Source organism: Nycticebus coucang, chromosome 2 (genome assembly GCF_027406575.1).
Source record: "Nycticebus coucang isolate mNycCou1 chromosome 2, mNycCou1.pri, whole genome shotgun sequence".
NCBI lineage: Eukaryota > Metazoa > Chordata > Mammalia > Primates > Lorisidae > Nycticebus > Nycticebus coucang.
This window is the reverse complement of record NC_069781.1, coordinates 155,513,186-155,537,205: the sequence shown is the minus strand read 5'-3', so window position 1 is coordinate 155,537,205 and position 24,020 is coordinate 155,513,186. Positions and strand designations below refer to the sequence as shown.

The window sequence follows — 24,020 nt, the reverse complement described above, 5'->3', positions numbered from 1 at the left end:
CCCTCTGCATGTGCAAAAGCTGATCTCACTTCTTTCTCTAAAACAAAAATATGATTTTTGAAAAAGGTATTTCTCTTAATAAGAAACATTTTTTTTTTTTTTTTGAGACAGAGCCTCAAGCTGTCACCCTAGGTAGAGTGCTGTGGCATCACGGCTCATAGCAACTTCCTATTCCTGGGCTCAAGCAATTCTCCTGCCTCTGCCTCCCAAGTAGCTAGGATTATAGTTGCTGCCACAATGCCTGGCTATTGTTTTTTGTTGCAGCCATCATTGTTGTTTGGCAGGCCCAGGTTGGATTTGAACCCGCCAGCTCAGGTGTATGTGGCTGGCGCCTTAGCTGCTTGAGCCGCAACATTTTTTTTTTTTTTTTTTGAGACGGAGTCTCACTTTGTCATCTTTGGTAGAGTGCCGTAGCATCACAACTCACAGCAACCTCAAACTCTTAGACTTAAGTGATTCTCTTGCCTCAGCCTCCCAAGTAGCTGGGACCACGGCCACCCACCACAATGGCGGGCTATTTTTAGAGATAAGTCTTTGCTCTGGCTCAGGCTGGGCTCGAACTTTGTGAGCTCAGGCAATCTTCCCGCCTCTGCCTCCCAGAATGCTGGGATTACAGGTGTGCACCATGGCACCCAGCCAATAAAGAACAATTTAAAACTGAAATGCTGCTATTGACCTCTCAGAATAGGCAGCTGGTTCTAGAGTCTATAGAGTCTAGTAAACTCAAGCATCTGTGGTTTAAAAGAGCCTTACCCAGCTGCACACAGGAACGACTGCAGTCTAGATCAGGGAAAGCAGAATCTTTGAAGTACAGTCTGAGCATGAGGCTTTTTAACTCTCCTGGAGAGTCCAGTGCACAGCCCAGTTGAGCACCTGGGCTAGACCGTGGCAACACGCTACAACTAGGAACCCTACAAAGAGATAGCAGGGGTGGGGACTGTGGGGTGGTAACTTAGCCCACGGTCATTGTATTTGCTTTTTTAGACAAAACAGGGAGGGGAAAGATGGCAGTGGTCATGATGTGTTTCATGTACCAAATGGAACTACTTAAAGAAGATTAGAGTTAAGCACTAAAATACCCTCTATTACAAGGAGACAATAAAAGAATTAAACCAGACTTCAGAGGATCAACCAGAAACCTGTTTTTTCTAAGCACGTTCTGATCACTGAAGTGACTGTATTGTCTGCATCGGAATTCAGACAACAATTCAAGGGGGGATATGTGTGCTCACAGAAAAGCCAACCTAGGATCCCTTAAAGTAGACCCACCTTGCAAAACTCAGTCTGCATGGTTACAGTAACTAGAATTCTTAAAGTTGTTAGTTACATTAAACAAAAACTTTCAGGGGAAGTGGGGGAAAAAGAATACTATAACTCAGGAAGATAAGGACTTACTTCATCACTGAAATTTCTGAAGGCAGCCACTCTTTCTTCCACACTTTCCTGATTCAGAGGCACCAGCTTCAAGCGGTCAATTATCTATTTAAAACAAACCCCCAGCCACATATGATGCAGCCATCACAGTCATTTCATCCCTCTAAGCATATGGTTAGCATGCAGCATGTTCACAAGGCTTCTTAATAGAAAACAACATCCCCCTCATACGCACAATGGCTTTGATTTTAACTTGTGAACTTAATTCTTAAACTTGTCTTCTGACACAGTTTTAAAAATTCAGAGATTTCAAATTACTTTGAGACACTGCTCTATTATTTTCAGATTAAAGAGGGAGGAAATAGAAAAAGGAAACAAACAAACAAACAAAGCACAGAAATCCCCTCGTAAGTCCCAGGATTATACTTGTCTTCCTTCTTCATTTAACAGGCATATTACTGACACTTCCTTTTTAAAAAAAAATAATTCCATGAAGTGTTTTGAATTTTCAAGGGCATATATTAAGCTGTACTTCAAACACCTCTCCTGAAACTTACATCAAAGGCTCTATCAATATGACCACTGTGATACTCATCAAAAAAGGTGATCAAGTCCAACAGAAGATAGAATGTCGAGTCCACAAATTTATTTGCACTTATTCCTTGAGTCCTATACCTGAAAAACAAAATAGGGGGAGCAAGGGTGTATCATAAATTTCTATATAATTCACAACTGTGGGATAGCATTTTAAAATGCACTGAACTTGAACTATTTGGGTGAGGTTAATCGAGGAGTAGAAAATGGTGTTTATTTGAAATGGTCAAGTATTGGCCTACAAATACTTGGCATGAAGCAGGGTTCTGTAGTCTTGACCACTATCTCAGCATCTAAATGTCCAGGAAGGGTAGGAAGTCCTGACAGGCAAGAGGCCCAGCAGCCATCACTGGGAATTATTTGCTAAGTGGAGATACCTCATTACTGAAGAATGTTCTTTTATGTTACCCTAGGAATGCATCCCAAAGCCAATTTTGTCTGGATTACTCTCTTAGGAATCTGCAGAGGGCACAAAAAATAACATCCTTTGCCTTGATCTAGAACTTAAACTGGTTAAAAAGTCTGTTAACTCACTGGGGAAAAAGGCAGATTCTGAAACACTGGCCAAGACACCTCTAAGAATTTCCCCATCTATTCACCACTAGCTTTGCTCCTTTTTTTTTTTTTTTTTTTTTTTTTATGAGACAGAGCCTCAAGCTGTCACCCTGGGTAGAGTGCTATGGCATCATAGCTCACAGCAACCTCCAACTCCTGGGCTAAAGCGATTCTCCTGCCTCAGCCTCCCAAGTAGCTGGGACTACAGGCGCCCGCCACAACAGCCGGCTATTTTCTGGTTGCAGTTGTCATTGTTGTTTGGTGGGTCCGGGCTGGATTCGAACCTGCCAGCTCAGGTGTATGTGGCTGGCGCCTTACCCGCTTAAGCCACAGGCACTGAGCCACTAGCTTTGCTCCTTAATGCCCTTGAGATGGCTAACAAAAGTATATCCTCCAACAAGGACAAGTAGAGGTCCAACAGTTTACAGATGAGCATAAGGTCCAGAACAAAAACTAATGTGGAATAAATGGAAAAAAACTAATGTGCACAATTAAAATGTGGAAATACTTTCATACCCTCTTCTTTAGCAAAAATGTTGTAAGTCTGACAGCACCAAGTGTGGGCACATGGGAACTCTCATGTAGTGCTGGTGGCATGGTGAGTTAGTGCAGTCCCTTTGGAAAGCTGCTTGCTGTTAACTAGTAAAGCTGAACATGCACCTGCATGGGCACAGGTGGCCTGGCAGTGGCAGTGGCCCCCTCGGAGTCCAGCTCCTGGCCTTACCGCTCAGCGATGGACAGTGCCATGTTCTTCAGCCTTTCCTTGTTGGACTGTGGGGCACTGATTTGAGGAACAACAGGGCTCAGCAGTTTGTTCATCAGCTCTAGCACTTTATCAGCATTCTGTTCAAGTTTTTAAAATTAAAGTAATCATTAATAAAATAATCAATAAAACAAAAAAAAATAACTGAAACAGAAGGGAGAACTTTCTGGTGTGATGGATGAAATGTTCTGTACTTTGATCTGAGTGGTGGTTACATAAGATACCTACAGAAAATTCACTAAGCTGCACACATAATATTTGTACATTTGTCTACATGATAATCATACCTCAATGAAAACTTTTTAATTAAAAAACATCCTGACTTATAGCCCTTTTTGCCTACCTTTCTCATCTGGTAAAAGGAGAAGATGTAATTTTTAGGTGACATAATCATCAGCAGTCACCATGTGTTCTTACATAGAAATATGTATTCTAGTTCTCTAAAAATGCACAACTGTGGTCTTGTTCTCCAATATACAATATTCACTAGTGTGTCTGTGGTGAGGGTAAGTACGCTGGCATTTTCACCAGTAGCTTCACTAACGGACTGTGATGGATGCTTATCCTGCTGCCAAGTGAGACTATATCTTAATGCCTGCAGGACGTCCTTTCAATATGCTGCTCTTGCTTGGCCAAAGTACCTTGCAGGCAGAAATAACTCTGTAAAATGGGAATTTCACTCTGACTGGATCAGTAATTGCCTAAGCACTAGAACAACAGCACTCTTGAAATGTGCATTTAATGCCAAAAGGCCAACAGATTTGTTAAGTGCAGAAGGAAGAGGGTACACTTTACCTTGGCAAGGTCATAAAGCTTTGCTGCTTCTTCAAACAGTCCTTTATTTTCTGCCACGGAAGCAACTTTGTTGATAATAGGCTTTGTGTCACTAGTAAACTTATCTATGACTCCAGGCTGACAAGACAAATTATGGAGGGAGAAGAAGAGAGAGATGGGAGCGCAGAGCTATTATTTTAAACACAGAGAAGCAATGGGATCAAAAAATTACTTAAACTGAAAATGCTTGCCCTGGGCAATGCAGCCATTGCATCAGCTAGACTCTCGCTTCTTGCAGCTACAGGGCCCTATTAAAACTAAGAAAAGAGACCAATGAAACTACATAGGAAAGGGCAAACTCACTGGAAGCACAGAGGAGTTAGAAACAAGACATCTGTGCTTTCTGATTTTCCAAAATGACCCAGAGTTGGTGAAATCAATGATTTTAAATTTGCTGATGAGGAAGAACTAGAGAAAAAAACTGGGAGACTTATATCTCAAAGATTTTGGATTTGCTTTCTAAGACAAATGGCCAAAGAAATTTGGTGCTGAAAAAATACATGGCAAGTGGTATCAGGACACTTAAAAAAAAATCCTAACACCACTCAACAGCAACCAAATAGTCAGGAGAGCATGAGAGGCCTTAGGAACCCTAGCAGAGTGATGGCCACTGTGTGACATCCCTGATCAACCATCCTGACTCTCTATCAGCCAAGCTGGAGTGACCTGATCCTGCCACTCGGGAGGCAGTAGAGGCCGGCAGTGAAGATCACAGGCTCTGAAGTCAGAAGGACTGGAGTCAAATTCCAACTCCCTTCTTACTACTGTGTGAGCTTGTGGAAAACAGCCTCCTGTGTACATTTCCTCACTTGGTAAACACAGATAATAATGGTTTCCACCTTTTTGGGTTATCACGGTGATTAAGTTAACAAACTATACACAAGGCACTTAGAGCAGAACAGTACTCGGCAACTGTGACAGCCACTGTCACTGGCCCTTTTTTGAGTTGGATGGTGTAAGTGATGTGAGCTCCTATCAAGATTGCTGGGTCCAAGCCACTAATTTATACAAAGGAGAAAAGTCAGTCCCTGAGGGGCAAGTGACTTTCCCAAGGACACAGGGAGAGTCAGGGTCAGGACTGGTTTCTGACAATAGAGCCTCTGCCTCTTCTGCTATGACAATCAATGGGTACAACATAGCTCAGGAATCACTAACGCTCCCAGGAGTAGCTACATTTCCACTTGGCCACTTGGAATTCTGAGCCCTCAGAAACTGCCTGGTCAAGTGTACTTCTAACTTTCTAACTGGGGAGAGCAGGAGTAGAATTCAATTTCTTTTTCTTGTAGTTTTTTGAGCTGAGAATGGCATAAATGTATACTTCTCAGCTTAAAAACTGACAGGCACAAACAAGTGTTCTGAACATAATAAAAAAGCTATCTAATCACAAGTTAACATGTTTTAAGATACAAATGTGTACAAAATCAAGGTCCTTTTGGACCTTTAATTTTCATTCCGTTTTTTAAACTAGGAAACTTCGTTCAGATTTGCATCTTTAGTATTGTGAATCTTAAAATCTAACTGTAATCTTTAGACATTTAAATTCCCTAACAAACACTTCTCTATGGATGCATTTAACCCACCTTTCTACTTCCGTCATTTTCTAGTTTCCCAAGAATCATATCAAACTGTGGAAGAAAAAAAGTTTACTTAATTTATTTGACAAAGATATGTGTGACAACATGAATGCTGAAAAGTAGGGGCGATAAAAGGAAATCAAGGTACCTCTCTGGTTTCTATCACGAGCTCACTCACACAGCGCAAGAACATGTTTTCTCCTTGACTATCTTTCTCGTCCCTACAAGGGAACAGAAACAAATCAGTGCCTGGTCTGGACATGAGGCCTTCGGTAGTTGCTCTCAGAATGGCAGAAATCAAAAGCAAACATTACCAGCAGCAGCAGACACTACCTGAGGAAGTAGAAGTACTGCAGGGCCTCCCTTGGGTCTGTGGGCTCAAACTTGCGGGTGTAGAGCATGAGGAGCCGCACGAAGTTCAGCCGCCGCATGCAGGGGGGATCGCCAGGCTCGTGGCTCACTACACAGTGGGGGGCAGAACAGGTCACATCCACATTGTCCCTCCCACCCATGTGACCCAGAAACCACGGGAGCTAACTCCACAGAACCAGGAGCTTCTCCTCCTGTGGCCCAGCCAGTGTCTGCCAACGTAAGCTTTGGCCAATCCTCTTTACCACCTCATTCTCAATTCCTCTCTATGTACAGAGTGAAGAAAATGGCATTTTGCAGTATATTACTCATATGCTGTCTTTGAGTGACAAGACAATTCACCTGACTGTTATAGCATGTGCTCTGGGGTGACTCTGCTACACCTACAGGGAGCCCACAGCCACTTATCCACATTTATTCCCTCTCTCCCCTGACGCTCTCATCTCAGGCAGGAATGCACATCAGATGGCTGGCTGGGGTTTCCGGTGTCATTAAAGCCAGAGCCTTTATGGAAACCAGACTCATGACTCAAAGGACTACCTCTTCTGCACCATTCTCCAGGCAATCAGACCAACCACAAAGCTAGCACTTTGTACAGCACCTTAATATATTTAATAGCCCAGGGAATACTAGTAGGGGGGAGCAAGCTCCCTGACATTAATAACCCCAAAAAACCAACAGTTCACAGCCTTCTAACACAATTGTACTATTTGCCCAGGTTATTGGAACCTGACTATTGGGTCAGGTTCTGAGGCCACCACTGACCCCTGGGGAATGTGATCTGGTTACACTGCTGACAACTCAGTCATGAATACTCACAGAGCTGGGCACTCTGTCCCGATGATTTCAAAAGCAGCTTCAGCTCAAACAGCACCAGTGCCACATGGACAGCATGGCAGCGCAGCCGCTCCATGCGGAAGAGAAAGGCAATTGCGGCTTCAAACTGCGCTGTCAGGAACAGTACTTGGAAGTACAAGAAAGGCTGTTGGTTCACTGTAAAGTGGGACTCACCTGGAAGGTGGGGAGAGGAGATAAAACCCACTCAGAAGGAAGCTGCCCCTGGCAGCCCTGGCCCCCTGGCAGCAGCACTGTGTGCTCATGGGACTTACTGGGCAGGAAGGAGGCACCAGCCCGAGTCTGAATTAATCAAGGGGGCCCTGGACACAGTGAACTGCCTAGTGACATGTGACCCAGCTCTTTCACCTTCTTTAGACTTCACAACATGTAGCAAGTAGGGGTCACATTGTAAAACCGAAAATGCTTGCATCATGTGGGAATAAAACAGGGTTAAAGACCTTAACTCGGACTATAAAGGGACGTTCATCTCTACCCTAATAAAACGTCACTCAATAAGGAGAGAAAGGAAGACTTCAAAGAAGGTTTAGTTCAATTATATTCATAGAAATATGAATTCAATAACCAGTAACCACTATTTGGAATCTTATTTTCTTCTCAGAGTTTCTAAACAATGTGGGGTGGGGGGGGAAGAAAAGGTATTTCTCTCTTCTCTGTACTCAGATACGGTCCACTGGGAAGCAATTGTTAAGTCTTCTCTGTCTCTCCCTAAGCAAATGTCTACCAGAGCAATTCAAAGAATTAGAGAAAATAGTTCACGATAGCTACTTTAAGTCATAGATACTTTAGGTCACATGGCTTCTACTTGAATTTGAAATGGTTTTGTTGGGTTTTGCCTTGAAGATCCACAGGGGTCTAGAAGGAGAGACAGTTCAGAGATGAAGGATTCCCAGAGGAAAACTTTAGTTGCCTTAAGTGGACAAGAGAAGAGAAGGTGGTCATGAATAGGATCTTACCATAGTCTTCCAACAACTGTTTCTGGAACTGTGAGAGAGTGAGCCTGTCTTGTGGGGAGCTGGTGCCGTCGTCATCAAAACACACTTGGTTTAACTAAATCCCCAAGAGAAACACATGCATTGGAACAGACTGCGTCCTGAGCCATGTGCAGAGTTGGAGCTATTCAGCTGCTCTCAATGATATGAGGTGGAAGCTGCACTAAAGATTATGGTTATTATCTGGGAATTACACACAAAAAATGGGGCCAGGAGACGAGAAATCCACTGACCCCAATCACCTTACTGGCATCATACATTAAGCAGGTAAATTCTGTGTGGGGAACATGAGCAGAGGGAAGGGGTAAAGTCCTGCTGGGAAAGAGAAACAGCGCCTGCCTTTAGCCACAGATAGTCCTCGGTTTTGTCCGCCACTTCACTTTGATTGTCCGTGACGTCGCATCTGCCAATGATACAGTACACAGCTCGCTTGTAGGGGTCTGTATTGTTCCTGAGGGCCCTACGGTAATGCAGCCGGAGCTTGTTTTCCGTGGCTGGGGACAACCTAAAGACATAAGGGAACACGCAGGCGTACACTCAGTAAAGATCCTCAAGGGCACTTGAAAGCACCCAAGCTCCTAATCACACAACAGATTAGGAAGCCTTCCTTTATCCAGGGTGACACACCTGTTTCTGCCCCATCCTCATGGTACAACTGATTTAAACTGACTTGCAACTACCATGCCTGTGTCTCTTGGCTGGCTAGTTTTCTCTAACTTGGGCAGAGGCCTTCAGGGGAAGTTAGAATTACTAGGGAATGAGTACTTCATTTCACCTTCCCCCCACTCCTCCAGCAGCACTCAATTAGGGACAGACAACCCCCCCGTCCTCCACATTCCCTTATTCATGTGGGATCACCTCCCAAATAATAACAACCTGCATTCAAATCTCCTTCTGAGGGAGCCCTGTTTTCAAGACCATCTCTTGACATGGCATTACTAATGCTGCCAAGGAAAGTATCCCCAGTTTTTCATGGGTACAATTGGAGTAACCACCATTATTTCTTTTATAGACATGTACATATATAAACTCAGTTTGACTATGAATTAAAGTCCAATTACATTAGCAAAATCCAGGGAAAACTAATGCCTAGCAGTTTCTTTTTGTTGTTGTTGTTGCAGTTTGCCTGGGGCTGGGTTTGAACCTACCACCCTTGGTATATGGGGCCGGAGCCCTACTCACTGAGCCACAAGTGCCACTGCCTAGCAGTTTCTTAATGCAAGAAAATGTAAAGAAAACACTTAGCAATTTAGTGATTATATTTCAAGACTACTCTCTAATTCTAGCCGGTATATCATGAAACATGACAACGTATTTCCATAGTGGGCAGACCAGAAAAGCACAAAGTGTTAACAAAGTGTAACATTTTAGCTTCTTGGGAGGCTGAGGCAAGAGAATCACTTAAGCCCAAGAGTTTGAGGTTGCTGTGAGCTATGACACCAGGGCATTGCCCCGAGAACGACAAAGTGAGACTGTCTCAAAAAAAGGTCTCATTTTATTATAAAGCATCCTTGATGTGTCCTGGATGTATAAATCAAACCACACTCCGAAATACAGTCTCTCCCTGTTCCTGTAGGAACAGAAAAATCTCCAAGCGCAGATGCACACATGTCTAGACATCAGTGTCAGAGTGGAGCTCTCTTTTTATGTTTCTACTTGTTATTCCCAACTAGAGTTTAACTGTTTTCTAAATCTTCCTTTTCCCCAAGAAGAAACTGATTTGGGGTACATGCAGGGAAAAGAGAAGGATGCCAGTGGGGCTGCCCCTCTGACTCCATGTGGCTTCTTCTGGCCATGTGTCTCACCGCACCTTCTGTCCTTGCTGTTCATGTACTCCTGGAACCAGGTTTTAAACTCTCCCAGCTGGTGCTGGGCTCTATTAACCACCTGTGAAGCAGCGAGCAGGTCTCCACAGCGCATGCAGTAATAAATTAATGCCCACACAGGATGGCCTTCCACCTCTCCATCCTAAAAGAGGAAAGATAAATACTCAAGTAAAAACAAGTAAAAGCTGGCTGACTGCTTTCTGATGTGCTGACACCCAGCTAAGCCCCTCTTTGTACTAAGTCACTTAATCTTCAGAATTCCATGGGGTAAGAACCATTAACAGCCTCCTCCCTGTTTTACAAACAAGGCATGGGGAAGTTAAATAATCTGCTCAGGTTAAGCTATTAACTTGCAGTGTATCTCCAGAGCTTTTCCTCCAAAGCCAGCCCTATGGCTTCTCTGTGGAATCCCAGTGGCCTGCAGTAACTGGGTGATGTGTTCTTCTGTAGTTACATGAGACACATACTCCTATAATCCCCACAAAGCAAGGGCCAAAGATACCATTGACAAGAGACCATCATCACCATAATTCAGTTTCTAAAATGTTACAAACTTTTCCCCAAGTATCTGGGTGTTAGACACTGTGATCAGAGGCAGCTGTTACCACTCTTCTGATACTGCAGCTCACCTATCCTAAATCTGCTTTTGTCACTTGTCTGCACAATGTGTCCTGAACTCAATGACACCTTTTCCCTGTACCTTGCCTGGACCCCTGCATTATTAGCCTTCTAAGAGGTCTCTCAGCTTCTACCCTTCATCAGCTGCCCTCCGTTCAATCCCCCACACAGTAGTATCCACACTTAACTTTTTCTTTTGTAGAGACAGAGTCTTACTTCATTGCCCTCGGTAGAGTGCCGTGGTGTCACACAGCTCATAGCAACCTCCAACTCCTGGGCTTAGGTTATTCTCTTGCCTCAGCCTCCCGAGTAGCTGGGACTACAGGTACCCGCTGCAACGCCCGGCTCTTTTTTTGATACTGTTTGGCTTGGGCCGGGTTTGAACCCACCACCCTCGGTATCCGGGGCCGACGCCCTACTCATTGAGCCACAGGCACCGCCCACATAATCTCTTCTTAACTGAAAACACCTGTCTGGGGGTATAACTGGTCACAGAGCATGTTGCCAATACCTGAAGTCCAGGCAAGGGAGCTGGAAGTTTAATGTTTAGGAAACTTCGAACCAACTGGTAAGTCCCAGGCACACCACCCAGCTGAGCCTGATGCAAATTTCCAAAGACAGTCACCAGGGTGTAATTCTTATAACTGGAAAAATTTTAAAGGAAAAAACAAAGGAGAATGAAAATACATGTTACACCCATCTAGGTCTGGATCCGTGATGCTAGACTGTGAACTCTGCAGAGAAGGACCTGGACTTCAAACCCAACACAGAAGAAAAGCAAAGCACATTATGTATTCAGCAGGTAGTGGATCACTGTAAAGATTTCCCATGACTGCTGATATTCAAAAAAATGCCTAGAGGAATACAACTGTGGACTTCAAATGCATTAAGGGCTGATGTGCAGAATAATAATTGCTCTAGCTCACAGCCTAATGCTCTAGTGGGTTCTTTTTAAACTATTTATTTAAAAAAATTTCAAACCAACAAAAAAGAATGGCTCAATTAACATGCGTACGCCTTCTACCTACATTCAACAATTTTGTGCGTGTTTTCTCTGTCCGCCCTCAGACATGCTTTATTTTTTCAGAACCATATGAAAATACATCACATAAATCAGGGACTACAATACTTACCATGTAGCTCCTAAGAACTAGGACATTATCCTACCTAATCTCAGTATCATTCCACTACCAAGAAATTTAACATTAGTATATTATCATCTAAATCACAACCCGTACTTATTTCTTCTTTGAGACAGAGTCTTGTACTGCTGCCCTGGGTAAAGTGACATCATCACAGCTCCCCACAACCTCAAACTCCTGGGCTCAAGCTATCTTCCTGCCTCAGCCACTCCAGTAGCTGAGAGGCGGCACATACTGTGAGCATACGCTATGAAGCCCAGCTAATTTTTCTATTTTTAGTAGAGACCAGCTCAGGCTGGTCTCAAACTCCTGAGCTCAAGCAATCCTCCCACTTTAGCCTCCCAGAGTGTTAGGATTACAGGCGTGAGCCACTGTGCCTGGCCTCCTATATTTGTTTCTTAATAACATCCTTTATTGTTTTTACTAAATCTCAGATCCAATCAAGGAAATACATGGCAATTGTCAGGCCACTTTCATTTCCTCTAATCTAGGATAATACAACCACCATTTTTGTCTTTCATGACACTGAATTTATTTTTTTTAAGAGACAAGTTCTTACTATGTTGCTCAGGCTAGAATGCAGGGACGATTCAAAGGTGTGATCATAGTACACCGTGGCCTCAAACTCCTGCCCTTAAGCAATCCTCCCACCTCAGCCTCTACAGGTGTGTACTACTACACCTGGATGACACTGACCTGTTATAAAGAATTCAGGTCAGCTATCTGCTAGAATGTCTTACAAGCTGGAGCATTTCCTCACGATTTGATTCAGGTTCAAATTTTCTGCTATAACCCAACACAGCTGATACTGGTAACATCCCCTGGAGTACCACAATGAGACAGGTAACATCAGTTTACTTTATTTATAGTAACACTAGATTTGATTCCCTTGTATTGTCCAACCAGATTTCTCCATTATAATTTAATTTTTTCCCTTTGTAATTAGTAAGTAATCTGCGGGGTAACATGTTGAGGTCATGTAAATATTCTGTCCACCAACAATCTTTGTCTTACCCAGTGGTTTTAATTTCCATTGATAGTCCTTAATGAACCAGTTACTATAGTGGTGGTTGCAAAGTGATGACTTTCTATCATTCCCTCCTCATTTATTTGTAGTATGCGTTTAAATCCCCTCTAGTGTTTGTGTTTCTATACTGAGTTTAAATGGTCCAAGTTACAGGTACCCAAATATGTAGTTAACATAACAAAGAATTTGCTAAATATGTTCATGTCCAAATCAAAACAGACTGCCTCAAAATAATCAGGTGTTTCATATGCACAGTGAGAGTGAGTTAGTGAGTGAATTAGTGTGTGTGGGAGAGAAAAAAACCCAAATGTTAATTATAGGAAAAAGACTCAATGACATTTTATGCATTTATGGAAACTATTGACAAAAAACTGAACATCAAACTATATAAAACCATATATTGTACACATTTGGATCATAATAGTAAAAATCAAACAAAAATACTCATAAATCACAAACAGGAAAGAAAGAAATTTAACAAGGTAATAGGAGCCTCTGGATATAAAGTATAAGGGACTTCCTCTCTTTTTTCAGGTCTTCTTTTCAGCATCTCTGAATTTTCTATAATAAGCATGCACCATTTTTACAATAAATAATAAAAATCACTGTAACAAATGTAATTGAGTTTCCCATTAGTGAAAAGTATTTAAAAGCAGAGGACGGGTAAGAATCCTGCTGCAGCCAGGACAAACAGATGTCCACTACCATCTCTTCCAACTTGAATTAAGACAACTCATAGGCTATGGCAAGAGCCCAAGTTGAAGCAGCAGCCTAAATTCCTTGAGGGTCAAGAAATAATATATCCTGCCTCAAATCTTAGAATGTGGCAGGAAAGAGATAGACCAATCCTATATTTTCTCAAAATTTTAGCCTTACAAGTTAAAAATTACTTCAGGCCAGGTGTGGTGGCTCATGCCTGTAATCCTCGTCTTTGAGAGGCCAAGGCAGAAAGATTGCTTGACGCCAGGGGTTTGAGACCAGCCTGGGGAACATAGTGAGACTCCGTTTATACAAAAAAAAAATTAAAAAATCAGCCAGATGTGCTGGCACACACCTGTAGTCCTAGCTAATTGGGAAACAGCCAGGAGGATCGCTTGATCCTGAAAAGTTGGAGGCTACAATGAGCTATGATCATGCCATTGCACTCCAGCCTGGGTGACAGAGTAAGATTCTGTCTCAAAAAAAAAAAAAAAAAAAAAAATTATTTGGGACTGGGTCTCCTTTGCCATCTGGTGCACTATATTACTCAAACTATTACGTGAATACTGTCAGTGGATTAGCATTAGCAAAAATACTTTAAAACTGTATAAAATTATTTTAAAATACCCCCTCTGTCAAAAGTAGGCTGGGCACGGTGGCTCATGCCTATAATCCTAGCACTCTGGGAGGCCGAGGTGGGTGAACTGCTTGAGCTCAGGAGTTCTGACACCAGCCTGAGCAAGAGCAAGACTCCATCTCTAAAACCACCTGGGTGTTCTGGTGGGTGCCTGTAATCCCAGCTAGTTGGGAGGCTGAAGCAAGAGGATCACTTAAGCCAAAGAGTTTGAGGTTGCTGTGAGCTATGACACAACAGCACTCTACTCAGGGAGACAGACTTTGTCTTAGAAAAAAAAAAAGTAACAATAAATGCTTTAAAAAGATACTATCAGAGAATGGTGACACTAAAGTGAAAAAGAAAATATGGTTACAGAACAAGGCAAACTCTAGATGTGAATATGGGGGTGGGTGGAATTTGGCACTGAGATTGATATTTATTTGTACATTTATTTTAGAGGAGGAAGAGATAACGCACAATATACACATGTACATAGATATTTTTACATTCTCTAAAATATTATAAGCAGTTTACCATGTAAAAAATAGTAACAATAACATTCTGCACGCCATATTGGCAGTAATTGGCAGTCTGCTTTTTTTATTTACCACTGAGCAGACACTTTTAAAGATTTCCTTCCTCTGAAGTTTTAGTGAGATGCTAAGTGAATGTCAAACGTGATCAAGACGAGTCTAGAAACAAATGCTGCTGCATCTACAGTGCTGATATTTTTTCCAATTCTGGGAGAGCCCCTGTTTTATAGTCTGTTTTTGAACCACAGATTAATCTCTTCTTTTTTCCAAACTCTTCTTGCTTAAATTCTTAAATATAAAGTTAGATTTTAAGGGTGGTGCCTGTGGCTCAGTGAGTAGGGTGCTGGCCCCATACACTGAAGGTGGTGGGTTTGAACCCAGCCCCGGCCAAACTGCAACGACAACAACAAAAAAATAGCCGGGCATTGTGGTGGGCGCCTATAGTTGCAGCTATCTGGGAGGCTGAGGCAAGAGAATCGCCTAAGCTCAAGATCTGGAGGTTGCTGTGAGCTGTGATGCCATGGCCCTCTACTGAGGGTGACAAAGTGAGACTCTGTCTCTAAAAAAAAAAAAAAATTAATGAATTAAAATAAAATAAAATAAAATTTGTACCTCTGAAGCAAAAAAAAAAAAAAAAAAAAAGAAAATATGGTTACAATTGCGGACAGGAAATTCCCAAACAGGTTCAAGAAGCACTGTTAAAGGAATTAATGGAACAAAATAATAAAAGAAAAACTAAATGAAAATAATAAAAGAAAAATTCAGCAGAGATATAAAACCAAGGAAGAAAGCCTGGTACAATCAGTGAATTTAAGCACTGGTGTTAAGAATTAGGTTGATCAAGGAAAAAAATATTCAAGAGCAATCATATACACCAATTAAAAATATTCCTGAAGGTTTTTGTACAGAATAAGAAATTTTGACCCATATTTTTTTGACTTGTAATAAATATATACTACTATATACACTGGGTTCTTGGTGGCTAAAGACTGATACATTGAAAACTTAGCCAAAGCTTGATCAATTATTTTATAAACCTTTTATGCCTATGTTAGGGAAATAAAAAAGCATTTGGAGTACCCAATTTTTCTTAACAAAGGAATGGAGGCCCGTGAGTATACTATGTCTGATGGTGTTAATTTCACATAGCTATTGTATAATTAACGTAGCATTTGATATAAAAATCTATTCTCTGCTGTTCTAAGTCTGAATTACTTCAATTACATGCGATTTCCTAATAAAGTATTATTTTATTGACAAAGGGCAACCACACTACATGGCTACTGGCAAGTACAAAGGTTTAGTGGCAAAGGCCTGCAACTTAGCAAGTGTATTCACTTTCTCCTCTTGAGCCAGCAGGGAGAGGCCCAGCATCCAGTCTCTAAAGAGTCTGCTGCATACTCCCGACAACCCCGGGGGCCAATTCAGAGTTGGAAGGCGCATCTATAGGGAGGGATGAATGGCATGGTCCTGCTAATGAAGGGGACAATAGGACACAAGGGTGCAGCCACAAACCCTTCAGTGACCAATTCTGATTAGTGAGGAGGTGGCAAAGAAATGCAGGCACAAATCACAGGCATTGGCAGCTGGGAATGCTCATAGGGATTAACTGAGTAGAGTCAGAAGGAAACAAGATTAAAGGGGCCTTCCTAAGGTTTGAAGGAGGAAAAATGAAAATGCTGAGAGAAACAAAAGAGCCTAAAGGAGTAATAGCCAAACCACATTAGGAAGCAGGATTATGACCTAAGGAATTATGGCATCATGATGTCCCTGTATTAAAGGACAGAGGGTGGACAAAGAGAGAAAAGGAGAAGTCCAACAGTGTTCCCACTTCCTGTGATTTTATATCACTGCAGAAACAGTCCTGGTAGGGAGGTGTTTCTAAGAACAGGATCTCTACCCAGCCTTGTTCAATCTAATATAATAAATCTTAAATTATACCAGCTACAGTGCACTCAGCCCAAGGGCTACTTCAGACCTGAGAAACAGCTGACTTCAGGGGATCAGAAAGCCGGCCCCCTGGGCTATTGCTGCCTTACCTCTGCTCAAGGTAGCCCAAGGCCTGCCTGACAAAATCCATGCGCACTTCCACGCTGCTGCGGCTCTTCAGGGCATCAGTCGCTGGCACCAACAACACATCTGTCATTTGTTTTACCATGGTCCACATGTCAGAAATGCTCTGCACATAAATGAGACCGCATGTGACAATGCTGTAGGACTGGAGATGTTACCCGGCTCCTCAAAGGAGGCAGGAGGCGGAGGGGTTGAGGTGCATGTATTGAGACCCACAGGCTTAAGCTCAGCACGAAGACCACCTCTGCCCTGTCAGCCTTCAGTTTCCTTCCACCTGAGCACCCCCGCCTCGGCCCTGACTTGGTTTTCAATTACTATTCCGGGTCTGACATAACTTACCTACATAATTAAAACCACACAAAAGTAACAAGAACCAGAACACTGACTCTCTGCGGGTTAGCCCTTAAGAGAGTGAATACATTTATAATCATCCAAAGCTCTAGAAGTTTAAACTTAAGTAGCTGCATTTCAGTCCTTACAAGGTTATTTAAGTTTAAGGCTTAAAATAAGAGTTTAACCTAAACAATACAGGTTTTGTCCTCCCAGAGACTCTCCAGGGGCCATTGCTCTTACCCCATTTGGTGAGTGTCACAGCCTCCCATTCTTCTTCCCACTCACTCCCTTGAAAACACACAGCCCAAGAAAGGAGCAGGCAGGCAGTTCTCGCCTTTGTGTTACCACCACACAGCTGGGGTTCCCTCTCCCCCAGTCCTCTTGCCTATAAATCTCTGCTTTGAAACGTGTTCCATGAACCCTTGGCAATACTCTTAAGAACCTTGGAGGATAGCAAGTTTAAACTTTTTTCAAAGCAAAAAAGCCTGTTCACATGGTCTTTCTCAAAACTTAAAACTGGAGAACATCCAGCCAATGTGACACTTTTTTAGGTGATGGGATGATTAGTGAATTCTTACTTTCTACTTTAGGCCTGTTTGTGTTACCTTATAATTTACTATTAAAAAAATGAAAAGTGAGATGCATTTTTGGAAAAACAAAAAGTGTATACGTATGTGCACCTACTTCCGTAATATCCTTCCCTCCTTTTTTTCCTTCCTCCTAGCCACTCACTAACCCACTCACTCATCCAACCACTTCTTTGTTCATTCTTTCCCCCTTAGGGGAGAAAATCAGCCAAGGGTAAGAGGATAGGAGAATAAAGTGAAAAAGCTCACCACGACCCCAACTCAGTCAAGTGAAAGGGACTCACAGGTATGAAAACCATATGCCTTTACAATTCAGCTCTTGTTAAAGAGCTCATTATTCTCAGGTGGGGAGTCAAAGACTGACAGGACTCCAAACCAAATAAATACAGCTTGAGAACTCTTGAGACCATAAATTGATTCTAGGTGGGACTTTTGAAATCATCATAGAGAGAACCACCAAATTAATTTTTTTTTTGAGACAGTCTTACTTTTTCAGTAGAGTGCCATGGCATCATAGCTCACAGCAACCTCAAATTCTTACCTCAGCCTCCCAAGTAGCTGGGACTACAGGCACTCACCATAATGTACCGCTACTTTTAGAGACGGGGTCTTGAGACACTTGCTCAGGCTGGTTGTTGAACCTGTGAGCTCAGGCAATCCACCCACCTTGTACTCCCAGAGTGCTAGGATTACAGATAGGCGTGAGCCACCTTGCCCGGCCCCACCAAATTTATTTAAAATAAAACTCTGAGGAACAGTTATTTTATTCCACAGAATAGAGAGTCTCTGCAGTGCATTTCAGCCAAATCAGGAGACTGCTAACCCCATTTGAACACTGGAGCCCAGGTTTCTCCTTGGGTTAGCTCCCAGCGCTACCTTATCATCCAGCTCTGCGATGGAAGCACAGAGGTCCACAAGGTTAGGCTGCAGGTGTCCGTTTACAATCTTCTCGTTATAGATATAAATCTGAAATGATGAAAAGCAAAGTAAATGGCAAAATTTATATTTTCACTTCTTTTTAAAACCTCCTGAAGCAGTTCTGAAGTAGCTAAACTATCCCTAGTGGCCAGTTCCCTTGTTCGGCATTTGAACTGTGGGCACCACACCAAAGCTGATTGTTACCCCAGCCTTCCAAGCACCTAACAATGGGAGCCCGGCAGTCCAGGAGGAAGACTGTCACAGAAAGTTCTCTGCCTCTCTGTCCCACGAAGTCAGAACAAGGGACGATAGGTGAATGGAAGGACTCTGGCTGCTACTTCCTAAGAACCAAAATTTGCTAAAATTCTGGCAAAAGGACTGAATGGCCCCTGGAGGTCTCATGGACTGGGTAAGCAGTGTCAGGCCATACCCCCACTCTCAAGTGTTAAAATAGCAGTTGCTGCAAACTTGGAATAACCATTTCTCCTGGGAAGAATCTCTGCTCTTTAGGTAAAATTTTCTCAAGAAAACTATGTGTGGTTGAAGGTCTGAGAAAGCCACCATTACTCTGGATTTTATTTTAAAATAATTAAAATAATGACAAAAATTAGTAAGTTCTACTCTTATGGAAGATTTCACTTTGTATTTGAAGGCTTTGCTCTACCAAGGGCTGAACAAAGGAGGGATGTTAGACAAATCATGACACTACAGAACCTTCATTTTCTCTACTTTAACTGGGGAATGATGGATCACTTAGCTCCCAGGGTTACTGTAAAGATTACATGAAATGTTTTTAAAGTATAAGGCAGCACTTATTCACTTAACAAGCATTTATTAGGGGGCTTAGCTTTGCAAAGTACTGTGTTCAACATAGGATATAAAGATTCACTCTCCACGGGAGAGGATAGCCGTCTAAACAGACAAAAACATGACATTATGGTGTCCTAGGTGCTATAAAATGCTAGTTTTATGAGGTTTTAGTCATTGCAGATATATAAGATAAATAGTTTCTCTCCTCAGAAGCTTATTTCATTAGGCCTTCCTCCATGCAACAAAGGGAGTCAGCCATACACTGGAGGTGAAATTTAAAGGGTGTAGATATGCAGGGGAATAAGATAAAGGTGATCTAAAAACTGCAGCAGACAGAAACACATGAAGGCCAATGACAGAGCATGAGTCAGGAGGAGGGGGACTCGTCTGTGGGAAGCTGATGAAGCTGGCTCTAGCTGCCTGGAGTCTGAAGTGGCAAATGGAGCCCACTGAAGAAGAGGGGCTTTCAAAAAAGCATTAAAAAAAAAAAATCTCTCTCAATAAGGGGCAAAAGAGAGACTTCTGCTAATACCTTGAGCCAATCAGGTAATTCAGCTAATGCAGAAGTCCACTGGCTAATTAACTGGTGGGTGAAGACAGAGACCTCTGTTACAAAGCACAGGGTCTAACAGTTCTAGGTCCACTGCTCACCTCCATAGTCGCCTCTGTTTTTGCCTCCAAGCAGCCCACGCCAAGTTGGAGGGAAGGAGGGAGGTAGATGCTGCTGAGGGTCACAAGTGGCATCTATGTGATCCCCCTCAAGGAAGCATATGAGGAGGTAATGGCTGACCAGATGTTCCTGGGCCACTGATGGATGATCTTAAGGGGATGGAAGCCCACCAGCCCCAATTTGAGAAACAGGCATGTTCTCCCATCTTAATTCGTTGTGCAGGAAAGTAGCAAATTATAATAAAACACACAGTCAGCGGCACTGCTTTATTCCAAAAGTCAATTCCTGGTATGTACAGTCCTTAGGCAGTTTCAGTCCAATAGGACTCTTGTGCTGACCATAAAGCATCTCAGTCCATACCCTCATTACTGCATGGCCATGATCTATGACCAAGCCCCCAGACCTCAGGAGCTCTTCCGAGACAGCAATGATATGAAGCAGTGCTAAATACAACATGCTTGCCAAGTCAGAAAAGCATTCTCTCAACAAGGAAGGATTTCTGATTAATACCATCAGCCAGGCAGGTAATTCAGTTAATAAAGAACTCCATTTGCTTAGCAGTGCAGTTACTCAAGGCTTTACTCTCTGTGGGGCTACTGCCAAAAATGCAAACTCAGATGCCCTAGTCAGTACAGAGAGTAGATTTCGACTTCCCCAAATCAAATCTGAGTCATTCTATTACCCCATTTGATAGAATTCCCCAATGGCCAATATGGTAAAATATTAACCAGTCCTTTAAATAAAAACCCAACTTGCTTTTAGGGGTTGACTGTTACATGAAGTCTTTGCTCCCTTTACTCCCTAGAGTAGTGAGTGATTTTCAAGTGGTATGCCACAGACCAGTGGTGTGCAGTGAGAGGATCTTAGGTGTGCCACAAAAATTTTTAAAGATCATTAATTAAATTATTTTTAAAGAAGTTAAAAGCACAATAAATATATTCTTTTTTTAATCTCTTTTTTTGATCAACATAATTTAGTGTGCCACAGAAGTTTAACTATAGGTTCAAGTGTGCTGTGAGATAAAAAAGGTTGAAAAACACTGCCCCAGAGGCTAACCAAGGACCTTCCTAGGCACACCCTCACCTGCCGGGCGTAGGCCATCTCAATGCTGTCCAGAGAGCTTCGACCAGGGGGTCCCACATCACTGATGTAACTTGGCTGTGGAGAAACACATGTTCAGAATTGGTTAAGACCAAACAGTATTCAGTTAAATGAAGAAAATAAAAATCACATAAACATCCTTGTCTTTAACAAAGCTGTGAGGAGTTTGTTTCCTAGTAAAGATTTCCTCAAAACGATGATTTTAGGGACTTCAATAAAATGCAACTCACTTACCATGAACATATGAGAAGAAAACAGGCATTGGACTGGATTAACCAAAAAATAACAGGGAGCTGGATAAACCCTATTGATACCTCAACGGCTGTCTCTGGAAACACCTTTTCAACATTCAGTTTTGATACCAAAACCCCCTCTACCTTCTTTTTCCTCTCCATGTCTTCAAACTAGTGAGCCATAATTTTTATCAGTGGGCCTCCTGTTTCCATAATCTTATCAGGCAATTGAGGGAACAGAGTTTATAGGTCACAACAACAGATTCAGCCATTTCCAATTCAGAGTCTGCACCAAGACAACAGCTACTGATTAATCTTCTGTTATCTGAAGATGTGAAGCCAGTTTAAGTTAAGCAGTCATTCATACAGCAAATATTTGCTAAGTGCCTGCCACATGCCCCGTTGTGTATATGTCCATGTCTGTAGGAATTAAAAACAAGCCAGCCCCAGAGCCTGTCCCCAAAGAGCTTACCCTCTGATGGGGAGAGCTAGATAAAAATACAGTTACGTGTCACCTAACAATGAGGATGCATGCTGAGAAATGCATGGTTAGTGACAAACCTAGATGGTACAGCCTACTACACCCCTAAACCATATAGTAAAGCCTACTGCTCCTAGGCTACAAACCTATACAGCATGTTACTGTTCTGAATGCTGTAGGCAACTGTAACATAATGGTAAATATCTGTGTTATCTAAACATTTCTAAACATAGAAGCTAAAAATGAAAATAAACATAGAAGCTACGCAGTGGCTCATGTCTGTAATCCTAGAATTTTGGGAGGCCCAGGCAGGTGGATTGCCTGAGCTTGGGAGTTTGAGACCAGACTGAGCAAAAGCAAGACCCTGTCTCTTAAAAAAATAGCCAGGCATTGTGGTGGGCGCCTATAGTTCCAGCTACTTGGGAGGCTGAGGCAAGAGGATCTCTTGCACCCAAGAGTTTAAGGTTGCTGAGACACCATGGCACTCAAGCCAGGGTGCCTAGATAGAACTCTGTCTCAGAAAAAAAAAGAGGCTACAGTATAAATAAGGCATTATAATTTTGTGGGACTACCATCTTATATGCAGTACATGACTATATATGAAAAAAATTAGTCTTTTTTAAAAGAAAGACTAAAGTTCATCTTTTAGCTAAGCTTATTCCTTGCTGTAAACAAATAGGGTTCAAAATTAGGTATATTCTTCATTTTCTAAAACACTTGTTTGTACTGTAGCATAGCAGAGATCAAATTCTTAAAACTTATCTCATTTTAAAAATAATCTTATCTAATTAAAAAAAATGCTCCAGTCTCTAAAATATAAAAATACAGCAGCTTAAAGTAGGCTTCCTGGGAAACCAATGGAAGATAGCAGGCAAACTTCATAGCACTATGAAGCTGATAAAAGAATACTAGAGCACAGTGGGTGTGACAGCTCACACCTGTAATCCTAGCTACTCTGGGAGACTGAGGCAGGAAGAGATTGTTTGAGGTCAGGAGTTCAAGACCAGCCTGAGCAAGAGTAAGACTCTTGTCTCTACAAGAAAGAAGAGAAGAGGGGAGGAGAGGGAATGTGAGGGGACGGGACAAGGGGAGGGGAGGAGAAAACAAAAGAAAAAGCAAAGATTAACCAGGTGCTAGTACGTGCCTGTAGTCCCAGCTGCTAGAGGCTGAGGCAGGATTGCTTGAGCCCAGGAGTTGGAGCTTGCAGGAAGCAATGATGACATCACTGCACTCTAGCCTAGGCCACAGAGTGAGACCTTTTCTCAAATAAATAAAATAAAATAAAAAACAATATTAGAGTGAGCCTGCACTGGGAAGAGGGGAGGGGAAAGTGGCAAAAAGGTAGTTTTAAACCCTCAATTCTGGAGAATGAACACTGTACCGTCAAGGACACCTGGGTTCCAGGAGGGTCAAATCACTCCCTGGCTTTGGGGTCTAGAGCAGAATACTTTCCCTTGGAACCTCAGGCTCCCACCCCTCAAATAAAAGGACTGAGAGGCACGGCTCTGATCTCCAGCTACAACTGGGATTAAAAGAGTTTAAACAGCTCACTGATCTTCACAAATGCTGCTGGCTGGCCAACCCAATGACCATTCCCAATCCCTACCTCTCATACCTTTACTCCTTGTCACCTTTCAGGCGGCAAACAGAATTAAATATATCCAATAACAGCATGCTGGGGAGTGTTTAACAACTGGCCCTTGGGAAGGTGGACCTGATGTGTAGTATTTGCTGGTTTCTGTGGTGTAAACATGCCTACCATGGCAAATTTCAAGCTATCTTCAAGGTGATTATCAACTAGATTGCAAATTTCTGGGAAATTTAGCAACAGGGCTTCTTGTGCTGGCCCTAAGTGCCCTTTCCCAGCCTCTACTACAGCCAGGAAGGAAGTATCCTGGTTCTAGCCAAAGAGAGGAAAACACAAATCTGCTAGTGCATCTGGGGGCAGCTACTGCTTTTCCTGATTTGGGAGGGAGGAGGTGAACCTTGAATGCAAATATGATGTCTAGAGTGACTGTAGAGGATTGCCTGAGCTCATGGGTTTGAGACCAGCCTGAGCAAGAGTGAGACACCTAGTCCTGTGATCCTAAAGTAAGCAGACATGCCACAAGTGGTGGTGTACAGAGGGTAAGGTTTTGGGTCTCTGATGGCACTGCTGAGCAAATGAATGAAGGTTAACACTCTATACCTGCAGACTTCTTGGTAGGTGAGAAAAATAAACCCCTATTCAAGCCACTGGAGCTCAAGTTTTCCATTGCTCACAGTTGAACGCATTCCCACCTCAAATACAGAATTAATAAAAACCACTAAGGTACAATAATAATAGCTATACTTAATGTGTACTTACTATGTGCCAAGAAATATCTGAAAGTCCATGTATTAATTCCGTAACGCAATGAAATCAGAACTTTTATTATATCTATTTTACATTCGAAGACACAGA

General features: G+C 42.4%; 1 protein-coding gene across 2 annotated transcripts in view; it reads right to left on the bottom strand.

Moving 5' to 3' along the window:
* NUP93 (nucleoporin 93) overlaps positions 1 to 24,020 on the bottom strand; it is a 117,907-nt gene that overhangs the window by 3,711 nt on the left and 90,176 nt on the right. For both annotated transcript variants that reach the window (XM_053602261.1, XM_053602270.1), the window contains 15 exons: positions 20,846 to 20,920; positions 18,241 to 18,330; positions 16,411 to 16,550; positions 10,866 to 10,998; positions 9,721 to 9,878; positions 8,250 to 8,415; positions 7,875 to 7,968; positions 6,883 to 7,074; positions 6,028 to 6,154; positions 5,843 to 5,915; positions 5,701 to 5,745; positions 4,082 to 4,198; positions 3,248 to 3,366; positions 1,932 to 2,049; positions 1,396 to 1,479 (listed from right to left, as the gene is read on the bottom strand). In XM_053602261.1, coding sequence (XP_053458236.1) covers positions 1,396 to 1,479; positions 1,932 to 2,049; positions 3,248 to 3,366; positions 4,082 to 4,198; positions 5,701 to 5,745; positions 5,843 to 5,915; positions 6,028 to 6,154; positions 6,883 to 7,074; positions 7,875 to 7,968; positions 8,250 to 8,415; positions 9,721 to 9,878; positions 10,866 to 10,998; positions 16,411 to 16,550; positions 18,241 to 18,330; positions 20,846 to 20,920 — 1,731 coding nt within the window. The remainder of the gene's footprint in view (positions 1 to 1,395; positions 1,480 to 1,931; positions 2,050 to 3,247; positions 3,367 to 4,081; positions 4,199 to 5,700; positions 5,746 to 5,842; positions 5,916 to 6,027; positions 6,155 to 6,882; positions 7,075 to 7,874; positions 7,969 to 8,249; positions 8,416 to 9,720; positions 9,879 to 10,865; positions 10,999 to 16,410; positions 16,551 to 18,240; positions 18,331 to 20,845; positions 20,921 to 24,020) is intronic.